Raw genomic sequence first — 25123 nt, 5'->3', positions numbered from 1 at the left:
TCTACTTTCATGGATAGCCCTTGACAAACAGGGCTATGTCAATCAATTTAGCAATGACACATGGAAAATGATGAAAGGCTCCATGGTTGTCGCTCGAGGACATATATGTGGCACTTTATACAAGACTCATATGAAAATGCATATGGATAGCCTCAACATAGTAGAACGTGAAGCTTCTCAAAATTTGTGGCACCAGAGACTTGGTCACATGAATGAGAAGGGATTGTCTACTTTGACAAAGAAGGAGCTAATCACGGTTTCAAAGGAAGCTGTGCTGGATCCTTGCAGTCATTGTCTATTTGGTAAGCAACATAGAGTCTCTTTCAATTTCTCTTCGACAAGACGACCAAAGTTGCTGATATTTGTGGTCCCTTGGAGGTTAAATCGCTAGGCGGTAACAAATATTTTCTAAAATTCATTGATGATGCTTCTCGAAAGGTGTGTGTATATTTCTTGAATACAAAGGACCAAGTATTGGATTACTTCAAATCGTTTCATGCCATAGTAGAGCATGAAACTAGAAAAAAACTGAAGTGTCTCCGCACAGATAATGGATGCGAGTACACTTCCAAAGAGTTTGATGCCTATTGTAGAAGATACGACATTCGACATAAGAAGACGGTCTCACGCACCCCATAGCATAATGGAGTCACCGAGAGGATGAATTGGACAATCATGGAAAAGGTCAAAAGCATGATAAGTATGGCTAAGCTACCAAAGCCATTTTGGGGAGAAGCTGTTCGAACCGCCTGTTACTTGATCAACAGATCACCATCAGTACCGTTGAATTTTGAAATTTCGGAGAAAGTATGATCTGGTAAATATCCCTCCTACTCTCACCTAAGAGTATTTGGCTGTTTACCCTTTGCACATGTATCCAAGGAACTAAGACAAAAGCTAGATGCAAGGACCATTCCATGCATCTTTATAGGCTATGGAGATGAGGAATTTGGATACAGATTATGGGACCCAAAGACAAAGAAGGTCATCAGAAGCAGGGACGTAGTGTTCCATGAAATCCAGACATTGGAAGACATTGAAAAGCCCACAATATCTCCTAATTCTAATTTTGGTGCCCAAAATATTGCTCCAGATCCAGCACCAGCACAATTTACCATAGATAATGACGATGTGCATGAGAAAATGCCGGAAGCAGAACAGGAGGATGAAGAAGAGGATATTGATCAGGGGGAGTCACAATCCTCTTCACCAGAAATTGTCAGACCATTACTTCAGCCAGATGATGATGCACCTCCTGAAATCAAAGATCCACAGGTAAGAAGATCTGAACGAGGACAAATTCCATCAACGAGACATTCAAAATCAGAGTACCTTTTGCTCATTGACGAAGGAGAGCCGGAGAGCTTCCAGGAAGCACAAACTCCTGTGGACAAAGACAAGTGGATACAGGCAATGCAGGATGAGATGGAGTCACTGAAGAAGAATCAAACAAAGGGAAAGAAGACATTAAAGAATAAATGAGTTTTTAAGCTCAAGAAAGATGGCAGCGAAAAGGTGGTAAAACATAGAGCCCGTTTGGTAGTTAAGGGATTTCTTTACTAGAACGGAATTGACTTTGACGAGATTTTTTCAACTATTGTAAAAATGGCCTCAATTCGAGTTATCCTTAGAGTAGTAGCCAGTCTGAATCTAGAGCTTGAACAGATGGATTTCAAAACAACATTTCTTCATGGTGATTTATATGAAGAAATTTATATGGAGCAATCAGAAGATTTTGAAGTTTCAAGAGAACTTCGTTTGCAAATTGAAAAAAAGCTTGTATGGCCTTAAGCAAGCACCAAGGCAGTGGTACAAAAAGTTTGACTTGTTCATGGTGACCAAGGCTACAAAAGAATCGTTGCAGATCAATGTGTTTACATTCAGAGGTTTCCAATGGCAATTTCATTGTTCTTCTATTGTATGTAGACGACATGTTGATCGTTGGACAAGATGCAACAAAAATCAGCCAGTTGAAAAAGGAACTCTCCAAGTCCTTTGACATGAAGGACTTAGGCCCAGCTCAACAGATTTTGGGAATGCGCATAACTCGAGATAGGAAGAATAAAAGGTTGTGGCTATTTCAAGAAAAGTATGTTGAACGAGTAATCAAGAGATTCAACATGTATAATGACAAACTTGTCAGCATTCCATTGGCCAACCACTTCAAATTGAGCAAGAATTCATACCCCTCATCTGAGAAAGAGATAGAGGAGATGTCATCGGTACCTTATTCTTCAGCAGTTGGAAGCCTGATGTATGCTATGGTATGCACAAGACCAGATATTGCTTATGCAGTGGGCATGGTGAGTCATTTTTCTCTAATCCTAGAAGAGAGCATTGGGAGGCTGTCAAGTGGATTCTCAGGTATCTCAAAGGTACATCAAATATATGTCTGTGCTATGGGGAAGTTGATCCAATCTTGAAAGGTTATACAAATTTAGATATGGCGGGAGATCTTGACAGTAGAAAATCTACTTCAGAATTTCTCTACACTTTTGTAGGGGAGCTATTTCATGGCAGTCAAGACTACAAAAGTGTGCTGCTTTATTTACAATAGAAGCAGAATATAGTACAGCAACAGAAGTTGGTAAAGAAATGTTGTGGTTAAAGCGATTTCTCCAAGAACTAGGGATCAAGTAAAAGGATTATAAAATACATTGTGACAGTCAAAGTGCTCTAGACTTAAGTAAGAATTCAATGTACCATTCTCGGACAAAGCACATCGACATCCGTTATCATTAGATAAGAGAAGTGATGGATCATCAACTGTTGAAACTAGTGATGATTCACACAAATGAGAATCCAGCGTATATGTTAACAAACGTGGTTCCAAGAGAAAAGTTAGAGCTATGCAGAGACATAATTGGGATGGTTGTTAAATAATAATTGATTTAAATGTGACTGGAGGGGGAGAATTGATAAGTCCAGCCGCATTCCAGCTGTTTTTTTAATCAGTTTCTTCCTTTTGAAATAATTGAAAATAAGCCACAACTTCAATTGCTTAATGGAGAAGAAACACCTATGCAAGAAGATAATTTGAAATGAAATTCTCCAATCGCAGTTCTTGATTGGTTGACAACTAAAACCTTCCTTAATGCATGAACATAGCCACAATTTTAATTACTTCATGAAGAAGGCAGCCCACAAATTTTGACTGTCCATTAAGCACCTAAATGGCGGAATTCTGGCCATAAAATTGAGGCAGTTTGTAGCTTAATTCCTCTATAAATAAGCGATGTCACAAAAAGAATTTTAAATGCCCCAAGAGAGAGGGAAATATCATTTGAGAGGAAGAAAAATAGAGTGTATAGAAGAGAAAAAAAGAGAGATTAGAGAGACTCTTTTAAAAGGTTTTTTTTTTTTTTTTTTTTCAAGTTTGTAAACTTCGTTGTAAATCTATTCAAGTAGAAATAGAATTATTTTTCCTCTTTTATTCTCTTCTCGTGATCGGAGAATCACAACAGTTCCTTCCAAATCTACTGACCATAGGGTTGAGTACCTCATTATTTGAATTTTTCTATTTCCTCTTAATGTTCGAACCATTGTCTCTTCATTCCTTTTTAAGTGTTCCTTGACTTTTGCTAGGTATATCTATTGGGTTCTTACAGAAAAGTTGTTGGCAAATGTCAATGTTATGGTAAAAAGAGCGTTATGACAATGTTTTTAGTTTAAAAAAAATTAAAAACTGTCTGTATTTTTTAACATGCAACATTATGTGATGATTAGACTACCAATTATCAACTCTTATCAATTTAGAGACACGACATATGACTGAGTCATGAAAATTGAAATAAAATTGCACTTTAGCGATTTAGTCGAAATTAAATTGAAGCTCATTGATCAATTGAGACAAATAAAAATTTAGTAATCTAATTAAACTTTTTTAGAAGTTTAGTGACCGTTGATTACATTTATGCTAAAGTATTAGAGATGTGCTACATGTACATACAGATAAAAAAAAAAAAAATAAATAAAAAAAATCCTTTCAAGTGATTTTTTCAATTTTTGTCAAATTATTATTATTATTATTTTCATGTGTGTTGATCAAAGGAGGCGTACGAATAGTAAAACTCGTAGTATAATATGGGTGGTATCTTTGCACTATTAGTTTGTCCTATATTTTTCTTTCTCAGTTACCCAATTGATTTCTATGTTGTGCTATAGAATTAGAAAGGCTTTCTATAAGGGACTAAAAAAATAGAAGGAAAATGTAAAAAGAAAGAACAACGTCCAAAAATACACTTTTCCATTAGTTGGGAGACGAAACTTAACTTATATAAAAATTAAAGTTTAATGACAAACTAGGAACAAAAAAAGGTTCGTGACTAAAATGAAAAAATGCTAAAAAATCGGCGATTAACCATTTTCCAACCCTAAATTTCAAACGTTTAGCATTAATATATCATGACGTGATTAATTAGATTAAATCTCAATTATCCTACTTGATCACGATTATTATCTTAAATTAGCAATCTTCATCGAGTATTTCAAGCTTGTAAACTACAATATACTTGTGTACCAACATTGCCCGTTTGTGCCCTATAGTCTACATTGCATTGTCATGCATTTGGCTCGAGTAGGGTTGAGCTTGGACAAATGTCATTAGGAGCATTTCTAACTATGTTAATGATACTTACCTTATCTACAATATTTAAAGCGTAGGAATAGGTGGTAAACATTCAGTTTCCCATTTTAGTTTATTTCTGACAGATAATTACAATAACATTTTCAAGAGAACATTCAAATTTGATGACGAAGAATAATCGTCAATTTTTTGTATTGTAATATAGTTTGTCCTATATTTTTATAAGATTCGTGTTTATTTATTTTAATGTAGTGGCAACAAAGTCCAAAGCAATGTAATTAGGGGATTACACCAAGGACGTTGAAACACTGCTAGGAAAATTGAACTGGACTCTTTTGAGGTTTGTGATCAATATATTAGTTAGGTTTATATCATATAGTTTTTTTTTCATCATCTATCTTGATCATTTATATCTTTTGAGGTTTGTGATCAATATATTAGTTCGGTTTATATTATGATATAGTTTTTTTTCATCATCTATCTTGATCATTTATATAATCTTACTAGCCTATGTTCATGCAAGCAGGCAATCTAGAGATTTTTGTGTCATGTACGAAATATAAAAGAGTACTTTTTCATTTTCTAAGAAGAATATAGATAGGAAAAAGAAACAACCATCAGTCTTATTACAGCTCGAAGAGGTCTGAGAGAAATCCATATCATGGATAAAAAGTGCAAATGGGAGTGATAAACTCATCCTTGGAAGATAATCCAGAATGGATAATGTTAACACTCTATAACAACTGAGGGACAATGCAAGAAGAACATCACAACAATAAAATGAGATAATTGCAAAATGCTAATCATAGGAGGGAGAGAATGGGATAATCATGCAGAGGTTGGACGTAACCTATGTAACTTTCTTGCCTACTTGCTTCTGTTCTTGACTCAGCCGTGAAGTTCAATAGCTACAAGTTCTTTATTGGATTGTTGAGTTTCGCTTCCAATACTCGGAACTGAGGCTAGAGAATTCCCATTATCTTCCTCGATAAAAGTACGCAACTCATCAATGTAAGCTGGTTTATTAGGATCCAAGCTTGATATCTCACGCTGCTGAAGAATTTGTAGAATTTCTTCTGTTTCACCAAGAAGGAAAGCAGCCTGACGAACACTCTTTTGCCTTTCCTTTTGGGAATTATGGTGGCATATAGTAGTTATGACATGTGGTAAATTGGTAAGGGAAGCTGCCAATATATCCGCAATCATAATGGATAAATGGTCAAACAACCCCTCATCTGTTTCATTATTGCCACTGGCCATCAAAATAGTTTGACTGATCCTGTACATTGAGTTTGCAGCTATAATTTTAACAGGCCAATTCAGAGGTTTATCCATTAGGAAATCGTTTACTTCTCCGAGGAACCTCTTAACCGTCCTTTCAGCATAATTGGAAAGCTCTTCTAATGATTCCTTGGAGGTTCTGCTGTGGAGACTTAATTTGCGGAGATCCTTCTCTTGCCACTTGCAATTTAAATCAACTCCTACCCATACAACATCTGCAGCATTTCTGATGATTGCCAAAGCCCCATTTTTATCCAGGATTTTATCTATGAGTTTTAACAAGGTAAGGCCTTCCCGACACACCTCACTAACTGATTAGCATTGTCGTTTGAAATGTTGGGAAGTGCAATTGCGATGCATGCAAAAGTCACCACAGGTAGAGACCAGCTATTAGGAGGCTCCTGAGAATGTAAACTTGGAACTCGATTGTTGTCAAATTCTCTCACCCCATTGAAGTTGTTAGATTTATGTATAAGATCAATTAGGTTGATCGGCTTCTGTCTTTTCCCTTTCTCTGTCATCCCGTCCACCTCATTCCAGATGTTTTTGAGGGTCCTTTCGGGAATTCCAGGCTCTCCTTGAAGTTGAAGAACATAACGAGTAAGGTCCAACTGGGCATCACCACCATAATCCGATCCTCTGGTATCATCAGAAGCACCAATGACAAATATCTTCAGCTTCCTGATGTGGTGGAAGAATGAGGCAGAAATGAGCAGAACAAGTTTGCTCGCCCAAACCAATAGATACTGTACTCGAAGACAGCAATTCAGAAATAGTCTTCTTACAGCATGAAGAAGTTTTTTCCACTTGTGGTGTCGAACTTGTAATGGTAATGAGCTTTCTCTGCAGTCCTTAAGTCTCTGATTCCAATAAGTTTCGATTTTTAACTCGTTTTTGAAGCTTTTCCTGCCTATATCTGAACACTTTAACTGGGCGGCAGTAAACCATCTGAATGCAGGGACAATAGTACCCAATGCCACTCCAATTGACTGAACGTATAGGATCCATTTTGTTGACCACTTATAGGCAGAAAAAGTACCGCACCCATAGCCTCGTCCTTGGTATACTTTTGGTATCCGAATATGAGCTTCTACTAAAGTGAGGGTTGCTAATACACACATCAAACCTGAAGCAGTGCAAGTCACACTACGTGCCATTACAAACTGGGGGCATCCTGTCACTGCCATCACCCAATATTTTTTGACCACCAGTCTCAATTTGTCAACTGGAAATTTTGGCCCGTCCAGTTTTTCTTCATCTAAAGCTATTTTGCACATTTCTTGGTACTTGCATTCAATGTATCTTGTGGTAGTTAGAACAGTCAAAGACGAGGAACAAAACATAACAAGTGAAATAAAGATAAAACCCGTTGCTACAATTTCTTCACAAATTATTTGGGGAGCACCATCAAAATAACACACTGTAATAAGGTGGATATAAGCATTGCCAATGACTGTAATTATCATAATACCTAAAGCAGCTAGGTTTAGTACCATCTCATTATCATCCATGGATCCCAAAGATGTCATAAAATTTGCCATTGCAGTTGACATGAAAACGAGGCTACTAACCCGTGCAAGAATCTCACTAACCCCCAACGTACTAGCAGTAAGATCGATTGGTAGTTTCAATGTGACAGCTAATAGTGTCAAAGATATGGCATTGAAGGAGAAGTACTTACATGGGAACCACAGCACTTTACTACGAAAACCGTGGAAAGCGTCAGCTGCCATTGCAAGGGAGCAGACTACAGAAGCTGCTGCAATATACACGCCAATCCATGGCACTGGGTCATCCAATTTGTTTATTAAATTTTTCAGTTTATCGTGGTCGCAGACATCCCTGCATTCACTCCATCTGTCACATACCGGCCTGCATTGAATTGAATCCATGAACTTGTATCCGAATTTCTTTTCAATTTCTCTCCCCAGATTTTGTTCTTTACTTTTCCATTACAGACTTTCTGTTGATCATATTCACATTGTTGGGTTCGAACCCTGGACCTTTGGTCATATTGCTTCCACAGTTTTTTAAAGCAAAAAGCGTGTTCAATAAGTTTGACAATTCTTTCCTTTTTTAAATAACAACATTATACTGGATCATGACACGTGTAATGTTGGTGGCCGTTGGATCAGGCTTCTGGATGCTTCTGATATTATTTACTCTGATTGGACTCATTCTCACTCAGCTGAATCGTCATTTTTCTTCAAGGGTTTCTCTCTGCCGGTTTTGAGTTTATACGCTCCTTCTTGAAAACCCTTCAAGTTTTCTCTTCTGTGATATGGTTCCTTGAGAGATAATAGTGAGGAAATACAGTAATCTCACTGTAATACTACTGATTGTATGAATGCTTAACTTTTTTGAGTGATTAGTATTAAGAATCTGAGTGATTCTTGAGTTCGGTAGTGGTTTGTAACAGATCTGAGTGATCTGAGTGATTCCTGTGAGAAGAATAGTCCAATCATCTTCGTGTAGAAAGATAAGGCTCTGTGACTATCTTGTGATCTGTATTTCTGTATTTTGACTTCCATATTTTGAGTTTTTAGTGCAACCGAGCTAGATCCGTTTTATAATGGATGCTCAACAGGGGATTAGGCTTTAAGCTGAACCTCTGGGGCTTCGGCCGAAAAAATCCTTGTGTTTACACTTTACTTTCTGCATTTAAATTTCTGTTTTGAATGGTTTATGTAAATTTTGGTTTAATCGTGAATGACTTCGTTGATTAACAGTGGTATCAGAGCATTGTTACTTCTCGATTAATCTGGATTTCTAAAACCTGCTTCAAATGACAGTCAACTCAGTTATTGGAGGAATCTGAGTTCTAACGAACTCTTTGGTGAGATCTTTCCTGTATCTTGAAATTAGTAATTTCATATTGCTTGACTCCTGAATTTTTCCCTTAATTTACCTTGTACTATTAAAACTCCAGTGATTGGTCTTTGTCCAAAGACTCTTGAAGTCTTGGGAATCTGAGATAACAACACTATGAGTAGTACAATTGGAAGATTTTGTAGGAAAAGTCAGTCGAGGCACAGTGTTTTTGAAATCTCTGTTCAGTTTCAATACTGCCTCCTGTAATAAGTATTAACTGTTTATTGTCTTGAGAAATTTGTTTAAAGTGTATTGTTAGATTGGCACTAAAAAGAGTTTGAGTTTGCTGTTGTCTCCAACTGTGTATGTTCCTGTGTGTTTCTTGAACATTAGTACTGTATATTGTGTATTAACTAAGTGTTATACTCAGTATGACTACTGCTAAGTTTGAATTGAAACTGTATGATGGGAGGGGAGACTTTAGTATGTGAAGTCAGAAAATGAGAGCTATATTGATGCAATTAAAATGTGCTAAAGCTCTTGATAATTCATGGCCCACTGGTATTGAAGAAGATAAGAGAACTGAATTGGAAGAAATAGCCTGGAGTACTATCTTCCTATACCTTTCTGACAATGTGATCAGGTCTATAGGAGAAACTAAAACTGCAGAAGACTTATGGACTAGGTTGAAGGCTAAATATGAACCAAAAACTGTCCCAAACAAATGTTTTCTACTAAAACAGTTTTTCTCATTTAAAATGGATCCTTCAGTAGATTTGGAAGAAAATCTTGATAGGTTTACAAAACTGACCCAAGACCTCACCAACTGTGATGAAGAATTATCAGGAGATCAGTTGGCTGTGGTATTGTTGAACTCCATTAGTGACAGACACAAAGACCTTAAAAATGCCTTAGAGTATGGTAGGGATAAACTTACCACTGATATTATAATAACTGCTTTAAGAAATAGGGTACTTGAACTGAAATCTGAGTCTACCAATAAACAATATGGTGAAAACTTACTGATAAAAAGTAAAATTGTTGGCAGATCAAACTTTCATTCAAAATTTTCTAATGAACCTAAAAAGAAGTTTTTTGATAAAGCTAGATCTCAGAATAAGGCAAAAGGTAAAAAGTGCTATTATTGTGGTAAACTAGGTCATTTTGCTAAGGATTGCTATAAAAAACAGAATGATTCTAAAGAGAAGAAAGTCAGTGAAGGAAATACTGTTATGTCATACGACACACTTCAATCTGACAATGGTTTAGTCCTTGTTAATGTTGAAAGAAACTTAAATCAAGAGTGGATTCTAGATTTAGGATGTTCTTTCCACATGTGTCCTAAGAAAAACTACTTTCTAAATTTTGAAAAGTCTAATGGAGGACAAGTTGTCATGGGGAACAACATGACTTGCAAAGTTAAAGGCATTGGAACCATAAAACTTCTTTTAGAAAATGGCAGAATCTTACTTTTAGAAAATACTAGATTTGTACCAGATTTAGAAAGAAACTTAATTTCCTTAGGAATGTTAGATGATATGGAGTTTGACATAAAATTGGGTCAAGGACAAATAAAAATCTTTAGGGGAAGTGATTTAGTCACTTCTATCCCAAAGAGACATGGTCTATACTTCTTAAATGCTAAACCTCTTATGGGTCTGTCTAATGCAGTTTTAAATGATGATTTTAATCTAGCAAAATTATGGCATGGTAGACTTGGTCACATTGGTACAAAAGGTTTGAATGCTCTTAAAGCTAAAGGTGTTTTTGGAAAATCAAACATTGGTGAAATTTCAAATTGTGAAGAGTGTTTGATTGGCAAACAAACTAAACTCCCATTCTCACTGAGTACCTTTAAATCAAAGAAAATTCTTGAGCATGTTCATGCTGATTTGTGGGGGCCAGCTTCTATATCTACCTTGTCTGGGTTTAAATATTACTTGCTGATTGTGGATGATTTTTCAAAGAAAATATGGGTTTTTCTTTTGAAAACTAAAGATGAAACTTTTATTGTTTTTAGAGATTGGAAAACCCAAATTGAAAATCAAACTGATTTAAAAATCAAAACATTAAGACCAGACAATGGGCTAGAGTTTTGCAATTATGACTTTGATAATTTCTGTAAAGAACATGGCATTTTAAGGCATAAAACTATCACCTATACACCTCAACAAAATGGCACTGCTGAAAGGATGAATAGGACATTATTAAATAAGGTCAGATGCATGCTTTTAAGCTCAGGACTACCAAAATTATTTTGGGGGGAGGCTGTAAAAACTGCTGCTTATTTAATTAATAGAAGTCCTACAAGTTCTTTGAATTATAATGTGCCTGAATCTGTGTGGTCTCAAAAACCTGTGATTTACTCATATTTGAAAACTTTTGGTTGTGCTGCATATGCACATCAAAATATAGGGAAACTTGAGCCTAGGTCTCTAAAATGTGTGTTTTTGGGATATGCTGAAAATGTCAATGGATATAGACTGTGGGTACATAGTGAGAAAGGTTATAGGGTCATTATAAGAAGAGGTGTTGTTTTTAATGAGTCTTGCATGCCATGTTTAGAAGGAAATCAAAGAAATGTTTCTGATAATAATGCTCAGATTGAGGTGGAGCCTATTAAATTTGGAAATAACAATGATGTACCATTAGAAGCTGAAAATGCTGATTCAAATCTGAATGAAAATGATATTGAGCAGAGAGAGACTGAACCTGTTGATATCACAGATTTACCTCCTGATGGATACCAATTAACTCGGGATAGGGAAAGGAGACAAATTAGGCCACCTGCTAGATACAATACTGATGAATTTGCTTCCTATTTCACCTATCAAGATGAAACTAAGACTGAACCTTACTCTTATTATGAAGCTATAAAATCAAATGATAGTAAGAAATGGTTAGCTGCCATGGAGGAGGAAATGGACTCCTTATACAAGAATAAGACTTGGGATCTGGTTGATAAACCTAAGGAAAAGAAATTAGTTGATTGCAAGTGGATATATAAAATTAAAGATGGGGAGGAGGGCAACAATAATGTTAGGTACAAGGCCAGACTTGTTGCTAAAGGGTTTACCCAAAAACAAGAGGTTGACTATGATGAGATTTTTTCCCCAGTAGCTAAATATACCACTATTAGATGCATTCTTGCTTTGGTTGCTCAATTTGAGTGGGAATTAGATCAATTAGATGTTAAAACTGCTTCTTGTATGGTGATTTAGATGAATTGATCTATATGAGACAACCTGTAGGAATAAAACTGTGTGTTTATTAAAAAGGTCTTTGTATGGGCTAAAACAAGCTCCTAGACAGTGGTATAAACGTTTTGACTCTTTTGTGTTAAAACTTGGCTTTAATAGAAGTAGCTATGACACATGTTTGTACCATAAAGGTAAAGATAATAATAATTCTCTTTACTTGATTCTCTATGTTGATGATATGCTTCTTGCCAGTAGCCGCAAATCTGAAATTGAAAATATTAAACAAAAGCTTAAATCTGAATTTGAGATGAAAGATCTTGGCCCTGCCAAGAAGATTCTTGGTATGCAAATTGTTAGAAATAAAGAAAAAGGGTCGCTGTTCTTAAATCAACAAAACTATGTGAATAAAGTTTTGAAAAAATTTAACATGTTTGAATCATTTTATTCTTACATCAGATGCTTGTCCTAAAACTGAAGATGAATTGTCTAGAATGTCAAGAATTCCTTATGCTAATGCTATAGGATCAATAATGTATTTGATGATATGTACCAGACCTGACTTAGCCTACAGTATCAGTGTCTTGAGTAGATTTATGGCCAACCCTGGTGAAAGTCACTGGGAAGCTGTAAAATGGTTGATGAAATACTTAAAGGGAACATCTGATATAGGATTAATATTTAAAATGAATAAAGAAGGGGTAATACTAAAAGGATTTACTGATTCTGATTTTGCTGGAGATAGAGACAACAGGAGATCCACTTCATCTTACTTTTTTACCTTCTGTGGTACTGTTGTTAGTTGGAAATCTCAGTTACAAAAAATTGTTGCTTTATCCTCTACTGAGGCAGAATACATTGATGCTACTGATGCCATCAAAGAAGGAATATGGTTAAATGGTCTTTTAAATGAACTTGGTTTTGTGAACACTAGTCCTACTTTATATTCTGACAATCAGAGTGCAATACATTTGAGTAAAAATCCCATGTTTCATGATAGAACTAAGCATATAGATGTTAAATATCATTTTATAAGAGATGTAATATCAAAAGGATTGTTAAATATTGCAAAAGTTGCTACTTTACATAATCCATCTGATATGGGAACAAAAGTAATACCTTTAAATAAGTTTCAGAACTGTTTAAAGATATTGTCTATACTCAGCTGAATCGTCACTTTTTCTTCAAGGGTTTCTCTCTGCCGTTTTTTGAGTTTATACGCTCCTTCTTGAAAACCCTTCAAGTTTTCTCTTCTGTGATATGGTTCCTTGAGAGATAATAGTGAGGAAATACAGTAATCTCACTGTAATACTACTGATTGTATGAATGCTTAACTTTTTTGAGTGATTAGTATTAAGAATCTGAGTGATTCTTGAGTTCGGTAGTGGTTTGTAACAGATCTGAGTGATCTGAGTGATTCCTGTGAGAAGAATAGTCCAATCATCTTCGTGTAGAAAGATAAGGCTCTGTGACTATCTTGTGATCTGTATTTCTGTATTTTGACTTCCATATTTTGAGTTTTTAGTGCAACCGAACTAGATCCGTTTTATAATGGATGCTCAACAGGGGATTAGGCTTTAAGCTGAACCTCTGGGGCTTCGGCCGAAAAAATCCTTTTGTTTACACTTTACTTTCTGCATTTAAATTTCTGTTTTGAATGGTTTGTGAAAATTTTGGTTTAATCGTGAATGACTTCCTTGATTAACACACATAAATACCAATGTATCTGTCCTGGTCATTCACCAAAAAAGAAGAAAAGAAAAGAAAAGAAAAGTTGACTTATAAGTCTCCCGTCCATTCGATGGATTGCCATCATATTGAATTGCCAAGTTGATAGACTTCCTTCCTATGATTCAGAAACATACCCATCAATGATACTTACCTTATCTACAATATTTAAAGCATAGGAATAGGTGGTTAACATTTGGTTTCCCATTTTGTCCTTACATTTTTTAGTTTATAACCCCTTAACATTTAGTTTATTTCCAACAGATAATTACAATCAACTTTGATAAAACATTCAAATTTGATGACAAAGAGTAATCAACAATTTTTTATATCGTAATATAATTTGTCCTATTCCCCATAGCAAGTACCTGTTTGAGTTGGTGAATAATGACGCCGGGTAGGATAGTGATTATCCTATTGGCTCGTTGTAGCAGATGATTCGCAAGAAAAGAACGATAGAAAACGCCAAAAAAAAAGAGAAAATACTCTGAATTCAACTCAATATTATTAATAATGCAGAATGCTGAAAACTAACCCACAAGCCGGGTTAAATAGCTGCGAAATACGAAATTATTGGAAAATAACCAAAAATGGAAAAATCCCGAAATTATACCAAAATAAAATATTAAGTAAAAGAAGTAAGTTGCCAAAAATTTGGCTTATTTCGAGTTCTCTAACATATAAAAAAAAGGAAACTAAATATTACCATAAATAGTAAAAAATAACTTAAAATCGAATTTTGGAAAGGAAAACAGTGGATTTTGGGCTTGAAATTGACGTCCACCGAGCAAAGCTAAGTGGCCTCGACGTGCGCGCCGAAGAGAGCTTTCCGAATTGGGGTCATAATAGCGATTCCGATAACCGTAGCCAAAGTTATGGCCAAATTACCAAAGACGCGTCAAAATCTCCCAATTAAGGAAATAATGGTGATTTACTTTCCATCTTTGCGCCGATCCGCCATCTCATGGTATCTCAGCGCCATCATCGTGCAATCTGACAAATCAGCATTACTTGACTCGGATCCTCCTGCATCAAATAAGCTCCTGCTGCTGCCTATACAGCTGGTGAGAATGACCCTGATTTTTCATCTGGTTTTAAGAGGAATGGAAACGATAACAATCGTTCTGGCAGAGGCCATGAATCTCATGGAGATTAGTCTTCAGGCCATGATAGCCAGCAACATAATTTAACTGCATTTCGTGAAAGGCAGAGGCAGAATATGCATTACGAATACTAGCCAGTTGGGCAGTGTAAGTATGGCAAAACCGAGAAGCTTGTAGCATCTGGAGATGGATCTAATGATGTAAACCTTAGTCACTCAAAGCGTGATGTAGGAAATTTTCACAGGCGTCAAGGTGGTCCTGCCCGGGTCAATTCTGGTCACGACTAAAGGCTGAAATTAGGCGCCCTCTTTTGTGAAGCTAATCTTCCTAATATTGGAATAGTTTGATTAATCAAGTATTCAGGTATTTGCCAGTGTAGATTTATGCTATGCTTTAGTTTGGCCACGCACTTGTTTAATCTGTTGACTAATACCATTATGGCAGGTTGTGTGTTAATGCCAGGAAATATGATGTGACAATATCTACATTTTACTACTGTAGTAGCTGACTTGGATATCAGTAATCTTGTTGCTATTTGTAACCCGAGGAATATTTACAGCACCCCTGAATTTCTCATTTCACCTGATATCACTCTTTCCATCCGTCTATCTATCTATCTATCTATCTTTGTTTGTACATACAAACGGGTCCAAAACTTCCGTGAAATTCTGTGGTATGGTATCAACCTAGTCCATTTTTGACCATGTGATGTGATGATCTGTCCGAATTTAGTGTCGGCCATTGGTTTGCTTTACGTCATTGTAAATAATTTCTTGGTTATTGTTGCGTCATGTGTCCTTAAAACAAAAAACAAAAAAAACAAAAAAACAAAAAAAAAAAGAAGAAGAAAAAAGGAAGGCTTTTTTCCCTTTTTCTCCTAAATCATGTGCGTTTTAAACTAACTTAAAATATTGGCTTGGATATTATGTATGTTGTTTCCAATCGCATTATACCAAACCCTATACAATGTTTTAGATGATTTGGTTCTTGCTTATGAGTCGGTTTTCATTTCGCACTATTTGGTGGTCACTCGTATTAAGTGAGTTTTTCTAGCAATGAATAGAACAAGATGGCGAAAAATTATTCTTGCAATTGATCCCAATTTTGTTAGGGAAAATGCTTAGGTGATTGTATTTAATTTTAAAACTTCCAATTACTTTCATAGCCTCCTTTTTTTTTTTTTAGGAAGATTTTTTATCAATAAGAAGTTAGGAATCAATTGACAAGGTTCGTGCCATGATGATCCACATGGAAGAACTTAAAAAATGGCATTACGGTAGGACTATTAAGCATAAAGTCGAAAAGGTCCCTCCTCAAAGCAAAAAAATAATTGAAGTCATATTCAGAAGAAAACAAACTGTACACAAAAAAATGGCACTCGTGCTCATCATGATAAAAGAAAAATAACTTTCTTCTAATAGACCAACACAAAAATTTTAAGTCCAAATTATATATTTGGAAATTTCTAAATTTGTAATTGACAATTTTATTAGTCAAAATCAGGTTTTACTTTAATTGTACTAGAAGTTAATTGTGTTGTGATCAAAATCAAAATATGAGTAATGAAATTGTAATTAAAGGGTTGATAGTATAGCCATTGGAGGAGTTAAATATGTCCAAGAAGATCACATATGATCAATACAATGCAATTAAATGTCAAATGAGGGGCAAAATGTTGCACAAGTTTTGCTCTAACTTTCCAGTCACAAGTTGCGACACATTTTTCATATAGAAAAATTTCGAATTTGAAAAATGCTATTTCTTGAAGAATTGTATTAATTTAAGTTAGTTTTTCAACTCACTTTAAATCACCTCAGTTGGATATTAGGAGGGAGGGAGGGAGAGAGAGAGAATTATGATGAAAATATTGATCCTTGCTCAGCTGCAACTTGAACAGCGTGGTTATTCGAGAAAAAATAAAGTTCGATTTTCAAACTGATTTTGAGTTACTTTTCATTCCAAACATTACTCATTATAAATATACATCCTATGAGACATCTGAAAGTGTGATTGAACAATATTTTGATTATAGAGATCATTCTTTGAAGATCCAAATATATTTTCATTGATTCCTTATTCAATCGCAATATTATTTGTTCATTATTCAATCCATATATTGATCCTTCATTAGTACATCCCTGTTGTAAGTCAAAAGTTTGTTATTTGAAAGCCATATAAATATTATAATATCCCTTGTATCAGAAAACATAAAAGATCCTTTGATCAAACGCTAAAACAAAATCTTACATTTGCCAATTAGCTTTTAGAGTGTGTTTGATTGACATGGAAAATATCACCTAGAAAAGAAAATATTTTCCGTCTTTTGTAGAAAATAAAAATCACCTCTACCCAAGGAAAATGTTTTCCTTAAAAACAAGGAAAATATTTTCCTTATAAACAAGGAAAATTAGGCATATTTTCAAAAGTTGGAAAATATTTTTCATAGAAAAAAATAGCAATCAAACACTCTAAGTAGGAATTTGGGTGGAAAACTGATATTTTCCGTGGAAAATAAATGTAATCAAACATACCCTTAGAGTTTTGGAGATTGGAAAGAGAAGCTTGGAATTTGGGTGCTTGAGAACGAGGTTCGTTCTTGTTGATCCACACAGAGAGAAAATTAGCTTAGAGTTCTGAGAAGTGCAAAGTGCACAACCGAAGAAATTCCTTAGTGATTTACAAGTTGGGTGGTTAGAGTTAGCTAAAGTTTAGCAGTATTTGGACTAATTGTAAGTTAACTTTTCTAATGAATTTTATTGGCAAGTTTGCTTGGAGGTTGTTTATCCAGTTAGGGATTTAACTTTGTGATCATATTCGGTATTATTTACTTTTTATCGCTTTTGATTTGAATGTTTGTGATTGTTTAAATATAGGAATTAATTGAATTAATTACCTTAATCATTTAGAGATATTAATAAGTTTGTTGTTTGTTATTGTTTTAATTCCGCATTTAGGTATAAACTATTTGGTAAATTTAAACTTTCAAAAATGATTACTATTTATCATTACCTAACTTTGTTGAAATTCATTAAACTATTAATCAACCATTATAAAAGAATTTAATTAGAAAAATGATGAAATCTATCTAGATACTATTAGAAGAATTTAGTTACGATTTGATCTTCTTTTCCTTAAAAATAAAGGGAAAAGAATGAAAAAAAGGGAGATAATAAAAATAGAAAGAGAATATTGAGAAAAAGGAAAATCACCATTTGAACATGGAACTTTGAAGAGAGAAAAATAGTGGTATTCTTTTTCATAGAAAAGGTTGGCAATTGATAATGACTCTAGGGTTCACAGAAGGGGTGAAAATGAGAATCTGAAAGGGAGAAAATTAAGATATTTTTCTTTTCTTGGCAAAAGTTTTCCAAACTACAGGACTGAATGAAAAAGAGATTATGAAGTCTGATGTCTCTGCGTCTGGTTTAAAAGTTAATCCTACTTACTATAAAAGAGAGGATGGAGTATTACTATTAATTTGTGGGCCATTTTCACACTAGGTTGGTTCCAAACCGGTTCCTCCACTACACACACTCTCTCTCTCCCAACACATTATTAAAAGAGAGAATCTCACTCAAATTGTCATTTAAAACGCCACATTTAAGTAAAACCCCTAAATTTTAAGAAATTTATTTCTCAATAGTTTTACTATAAAAATTTTCGAGTCAGGGTTTTCCTTATGTAACAACTAAAAACACTTACCTCATAAATTTAATTTACCAACATAAACTATGTCACAAAATGATGCAATAAAAATTAGAAAACAAATATTATCAACAAAATAGTCTATAGGTAAGAAAATAATATTATAGATTAACAACCATGTTTTCTTCTGCAACAATTTTTTTTTTTTTAATATTAGTTAATGTATCAATAAAACTTCAGTCTTCAAATAAAATTATAAAACAAATTAAAGATTATTTTCAAAGAATTTTATTAGAATTGAATAATGGTTAAAAAATAATTTCAGATATAAGAAGCAATTTTTAGTTTGTAATATTAAAAATTGTTATTTTCATAAATATCATTTATCGAAGAAAATTTTGTCTATAAATAAAGTAATAAAAAATATAAAAATCAAATATGTTGTCAGAAAATTTAATTGATAATGAAATAACATTCAAAATAATAACTTATTTGACTTTAGTATTATAAATAAAAGATATCATAAGTTAACTATGTAACTCCATCGCTAATTAATAAAAAACAAATTATATGAAGCAAAGAATAAGCTTATGTTGATGACACCAACGACTTCTTTGTTGATGTCGCTGATCGAAGCACATCGTGGATAGTTCTGCTTTATATACATATAATTTTGTGATTATAATTAACAATGGAAGAATGTAAAGAGTCTAAGTTATCTACTGGTTAAGCATCTAATATTGTATCAAAGGGATTCATGAGAAAGTGCCATCTCCGGTCAGGATGCTAGCATGTTGTTCAAGTCCCCTTGTACACTTAACTCTTGTTTGCTAATTATTTTTTGTTGGAATCAAAGTTTACCTTTATTTCGTTATGCTCTTTAGATGCTTTACGACCGTACTTTATTGATAACATTATATATAAATTTACCTCATTGCATTAAGTTTTTTATGCCGATCTAATCTAATGTACATCAACTCTTTAACGCTAGATACACTATTACTTTAAAAAAAAAAAAAAAACCAAAGTCTATGCATTGCACGGGCATACGACAACATTTTGAATCTTCTTAAACTGATTGAATATGTCATCATTTTAAAGCCCTCTTAAAGAAAGTATTTTCCTTATTTTCAAGGAAAATACGATCACTTGACCAAAAGTAGAAAAATATTTTTCATGGAAAAAAATATTAATCAAAAAGTAGAAATTTGGATAGAAAAGAGACATTTTCCCAATAATTTATGTTTTATTTATTTGTTGACTTTATTTTCAATTTTTGTTTAGTTTAGAGAAATTGTCTTTATACACTAATTGATATTACTTTATGAAAAATTTAATCTTACGCTATAATTTAATTATTTCCTCTCCGTCAGAGGCAACTCAAAATCATTGAGGGGACATCTCAAAAAATTGTAAAAAAAATTGACTAGAGAAAATCTACAATTATAATAAAAATCAATGTATGATGATTACTGATATTGAACCATCGGTTAATACCAAAGCACCTCCTTCAATAATTATCAATAGCAAAATTGTCAACAATCATTGATAGTGCTCGTATCATTCATCACAAGTCTTTGATATCACTGGTAGAATTTTATTCCACCTACATATTTTAAATATTTTTATAAATTACTAACAAATAAGTTTAAAAAATATATATTTTTTAAGATATTATCTATTGATGATTTTTTTTTTAATTCCTAATTTTTCTGGACAGTATTTTGAATTAAACAATTTCATTAGTATATAATTCAAAATATTTTTGTTAGTTTTATTTAATACCAATTTTTTTTCTAGTAAATTAAATTTATTAAAATATATATGTGTATAATATTACTAACTAAAAAATTGTTCATAGCCTTCAATCAATTTGTTATTGTTGGGGAATATTTTCACAAGGGGAAGGAGATGAAACAAAAAATCAAGAATGAAAAAACGATAAAGAAATCATCGGAATCCCAATGAAAGCTCAAACACGAAAATCGGTGTCCTCAAACGATATTTGACCTATCTAGAATTGAATTAGATGCTTAAAGGGACTTTTGGCAAATGATTTAAAGGATTAATCAAGCTTTGTAATAGATAAACACTTAAGCACATAGTGTTTTTTCTATTAAAACTTCCAGAACACAAAAAGATTTTGAATAGGAGAGGTTGTGATCTTCACTAATGGAATGAATTTGATCTTCAATATATTTTCCATGTGTTTGTATTGATCATACATTGCTTATTTATAGGCCTTAGTCAATACTCCACAAAATGGTGCTAAAATATGATAAAAAGTAGCAATTTTTTCATCCAAAACAGTCACCAAGTTTCAAATTGAAAAACCAGCCAACGATTTTTTTTAATACTATGCGTATGCATAGTATAAATCTTGTGTACGCACAATAGAAACAAATTTGTCTTTGATTTGGCCAAAACACATCTTGAGTGTACACAAAATTAAGTCTATGCAAACCAAAGTTTCCATTTATCAATTTCTTTTAATTCCACAATTGAGCCCAAAAATCAGTCCATTATCATTTCACTGATTTCGAACAAATATTCAACAATTATTTATTGCTTTATCTTCCGGCAGAATTTCTAGCTGTTATTAAAATTTGTAAATGTCATTTTGTTAATAATGAGTCTTTCCTTCAGTACTACTAATTTGTTTTTATCACTCTTTACAAAAATTCTATCTATAAATTGAAATTATCAAAATAAGTTTGTTTGATTGAAACCGACCAAATTTGGGTTTGAAATTTTCCAAAATTTTGGAGCCTTACGAAAATATGAGTTCCAAAATGGTACAGATCATTTTCTTATTCACGCATAAAATATCTCTTATTCTTGCTGATAGATAATACTTTTTGATGGTGAACTTTTATTCATAACACATTTCTGTAATTTCGAAGTATCTATTTCACATACCCAAAAAAATTATTTCAAAAATTTGTATTGCGTCTTGTTAATTGTGTCTCGAAGATAACTAGTAATTAATATTTTATTTGGGAATTTCTTTATCACGATTTCAAAAAATAAGGTGGAGTTCTTTTGGAAAAAATAAAAATAAAAATGAAACAGTGGAATTAGTACACTTGATGATATATTGTGGGCAAGATTTCACATTGTTATGTCAATTATCATGTTTTTATTATTTTTTAATTTTATATCTAAAATAAATAAATGTATTTTCTATGCAATAGTTTAAGCTTTTAAATAAATGGATTAAACATCGTATTAGAACATATCACAAATGCCCCTGAATTCAAGTCATTTATAAAATATCATATACACATTCAAAATTCAAGCTGAAAGTGCGGCACGTATCAAACTTTTAAAAGTTTTTGTATTTATCCATTTCTTTGCATTGTCTAATGACCATGCATAAATTCAGTCATAGATTTTGGACAAAACAATCATATATAAACTCTTATGGTGAAGTTGTTCAATTGAGTCAAATTCTTATGGATGTGGAGTCAAAATCTTATAATAATTAATGCTTAAATTAAGATGTAGCAGTTAGATTATGTTGCTGGCAAAATGAAAAGAGGTTCAACTGAATGTCAATTGTGTAATAATTATAGGGTGGACCAATATGGGGGGGGGATTTAAAATTTAAAATTTTTATTGATTATATTATTCACTTCTTCCAAATTGTAATGTACCAAAGATTTCCTTAGGAAAAACTCCGAAAGCAAAAAAGGGAAATTGATAAAGTGTGAGTAGGTAGGGTTGTCAATGGGCTTCGGCTCGGTCCTTGAAAGCAGGAGCTCGGCTCGGGCTCATCACGAGCAGAACTCATGCTCGTTTTGAAACAAGCCGAGCCGAGCCGAGCTCCGCTCGTCCAAAATTGGGAGAGCTCGGCTCGTGGGCAGCTCGTGGGCCGAGCCGAGCCCGACTCGTCAGCAGACGTCTTTTTTCATTCTTTTTTTTTTTTTTAAACAAATTACTATTATTAAAAGATTGCTCCAAAGGTAGGAATAACCTTTTTTTTTTTTTTTTGCCATATAATATTTTGTCTCATAATTTATTCATATAAACATTAAAAATATTTTTGATTATCAATAATGTACCTTCTCCTTTGGATTTATGTACTCTATAATTCCTTGATTTATTTATTAAGCATAAGTCAATCTCAATAATGCTCTCATATAATTCTTAATTTTAGAGTTGGTATTCACCCTGTCTACATTCTGTTGGTTTTACTACAAAAGAACAATATTGCACAAAATTCCTAGATTAGGTAGAGAAAAATTATTCTCCAGAATAAGGCCCAAATGTCGCTTCTTGTTGCATCCCAAACAACAAATCTAATTCCCTTTTTTTTTTTTAAATTTCTGCACTCTACCAGACAGTTAAAAATCGGATTAGAAACACGGATAGCCACTCAACTTTATACTGTCTTGAAGTGGTTATTGAAGTTTTACGTTTTGTTTTTGTTTTTGTTTTAGTATGGTTTCTCAAATTAAATCTGTTAGCTTTTCTAACAAAATGTTTGACGTGGCAAACTTTCAGTGACCATTTTGAAATAAAATAAAGTTTGGTGATTAGCAGAAATCCTGAATTGTTTTTCCAAGGAAGTGGATATAAATTATAGATTCAATAAAATATGTAGTTGAAAATGAAATCTGATCAAATTATAATCTAAAAAAAAGCTTCGCCAAATAGGGGCTTAAGGGTATGATTAATAAGCAGACTTCAATGAACATATGATAAATAATTTTCCTTTCCTTAAACACTATGTCGTAAAATTTGTTTTCTCTCTAATAATTTAAATTTTTAGATGAGATGATTCAACATGTTGTTAGAGAAGGAAAATGATGCAGGAGGATTCGAGTCGAGTGATGCTGATTTGTCAGATAGCACGATTATGACGCTGAGATACCATGAGATGGCGGATCGGCGCAAAGATGAAAAGTGAATCACCATTATTTCCTTAATTGGGAGAATTTGATGCGTCTTTGGTAATTTGGCCATAACTTTGGCTACGGTTATCGGAATCGCTATTATGACCGCAATTCGGAAAGCTCTCTTCGGCGCGCACGTCGTGGCCACCTAGCTATGCTTGGTGAACGTCAATTTCAAGCCCAAAATTCACTGTTTTTCCTTTCCAAAATTCAATTTTAAGTTATTTTTTACTATTTATGGTAATATTTCGTTTCCTTTTTTCCATATGTTAGAAAACTCGAATTGAGCCAAATTTTTGGCAACTTACTTCTTTTGCTTAATATTTTATTTTGGTATAATTTTGGGATTTTGCCATTTTTGGTAATTTTTCCATAATTTCGTATTTCGCAGCTATTTAACCCGACTTGTGGATTAGTTTTTATCATTTTGCATTATTAATAATATTGAGTTGAATTCAGAGTATTTCCTCTGATTTTTTGAGCGTTTTCTGTCGTTCTTTTCTTGTGAATCATCTGCTATAACAAGCCAATAGGATAATCACTATCCTACCCGGCGTCAGAAAATATCTTGAGTTCAACTCTCGTCATTTTTTAAAGTGCACGTGTAAAGAAATACTTCAAAATTTACAAACTTGCTAGTATTTTTCCCCCTCCTTTCGTTGTAATTCCGAAGGCAAGGTAGGATTGACATGTCCCCTTTCCTTTTGTATGTGTTCTCTTTCAATATACTAAGTAAGAATCAAGGCCAAACTCCCCATATGTTATCTAGATCGAGGCATAAAATCTCGATTGACACAAACCCGCATGTGTTTGTGTCTATTTATCTTTATATATCTTGAATATTTTGGAGGCAATGACTGAGGATTGAGTAGGAAAATCAATTACTCGTGATATAAAAATAAGAATACTTTTTTCAATTTTTTTGTCCACATTCACTAGGGGTGTTTTGCTAATTTTGTTTGTGCTAAATGTTAGAGAATGATAGGTAAAACATCAAACAATATGGAGACATTGGGCAATTCATGGTTCCCTTGTCACGGGATTTTGTTAGGACAAAGACCATTGTATCTTTTTCCTGCAAGCATGCGCACGGGTTTGGGACATGGACCTGACTCGATATTGACATGTTAATGCACTTAATTTAAAAAAAAAAAAAAAAAAAAAAAACAAAAACAAAAACAAAAACTATGATATTGACACAAGTGACATATCTAACTAAATTCTACATTTATATGTGCAATATCTTTATCTTTCAATAAAATTAATGCTCTTTTTAGCTTTCTTTTGAATTCTGCAAGTACAGTCTTCTGAATATAAGTTCGAATTATTAGTGGAAACGAAATAAAAATGTTCATCTATCGAAGATTTCATGTAGTGATATAAACAACAAGAACTTACTAATATATATATTTTTTAAATATATAGTTTACTAATATTTTTTTCCCTCTAATTTCATATTCCAAATTTTACAAAAAGAAAAATGGGGATTTTTGCGTCTTGGACGTGCTGTGGACATGAACTTGTATGTCAAAAATTTTAAACAAATAAAAATATAGGAAATAACACTTGGGAGCATCGGACACATGTCCAAGGTCCGTGAAAAATGTTCCACATAGCCTCTGTTTGACAATTATCAAAATAATTTTTTTCTTAAACTCATTTTTATCTACATATTTTTGTAATATTTTGTACATACTTTTAACTACATATCCTCTAAAAAAATACTATTCCAATATTCATTTCCTCCACACACAAAAAAAAAAAAAAAAAAAAACACTCATTTTAGTATTTGTCAAACTAGGGCGTAACTTGGCTAGCACATGTCATTGAGTGTCAACGTCCCAATAGTATCAAGACACGCTACCCTAAAAAGAA

At 33.4% G+C, this 25123-nt stretch overlaps 1 protein-coding gene across 1 annotated transcript; it reads right to left on the bottom strand.

The window, feature by feature from the left end:
• Positions 1 to 2548: 2548 nt before the first annotated feature.
• On the bottom strand, positions 2549 to 7879 carry LOC111385004. Its single transcript, XM_023009354.1, has 8 exons — positions 7827 to 7879; positions 6170 to 7738; positions 5498 to 6092; positions 5201 to 5384; positions 4638 to 4642; positions 4138 to 4189; positions 2704 to 2775; positions 2549 to 2625 (listed from the first exon to the last, which is right to left on the bottom strand). The coding sequence occupies exons 1-8, from the start codon at positions 7877 to 7879 to the stop codon at positions 2549 to 2551; spliced, it is 2607 nt and encodes an 868-aa protein (XP_022865122.1).
• Positions 7880 to 25123: the final 17244 nt, after the last annotated feature.

This window comes from Olea europaea, unplaced genomic scaffold (genome assembly GCF_002742605.1).
Source record: "Olea europaea var. sylvestris unplaced genomic scaffold, O_europaea_v1 scaffold307, whole genome shotgun sequence".
Classification (NCBI taxonomy): Eukaryota; Viridiplantae; Streptophyta; class Magnoliopsida; order Lamiales; family Oleaceae; genus Olea; species Olea europaea.
This window is presented reverse-complemented; position numbering and strand designations above follow the sequence as displayed.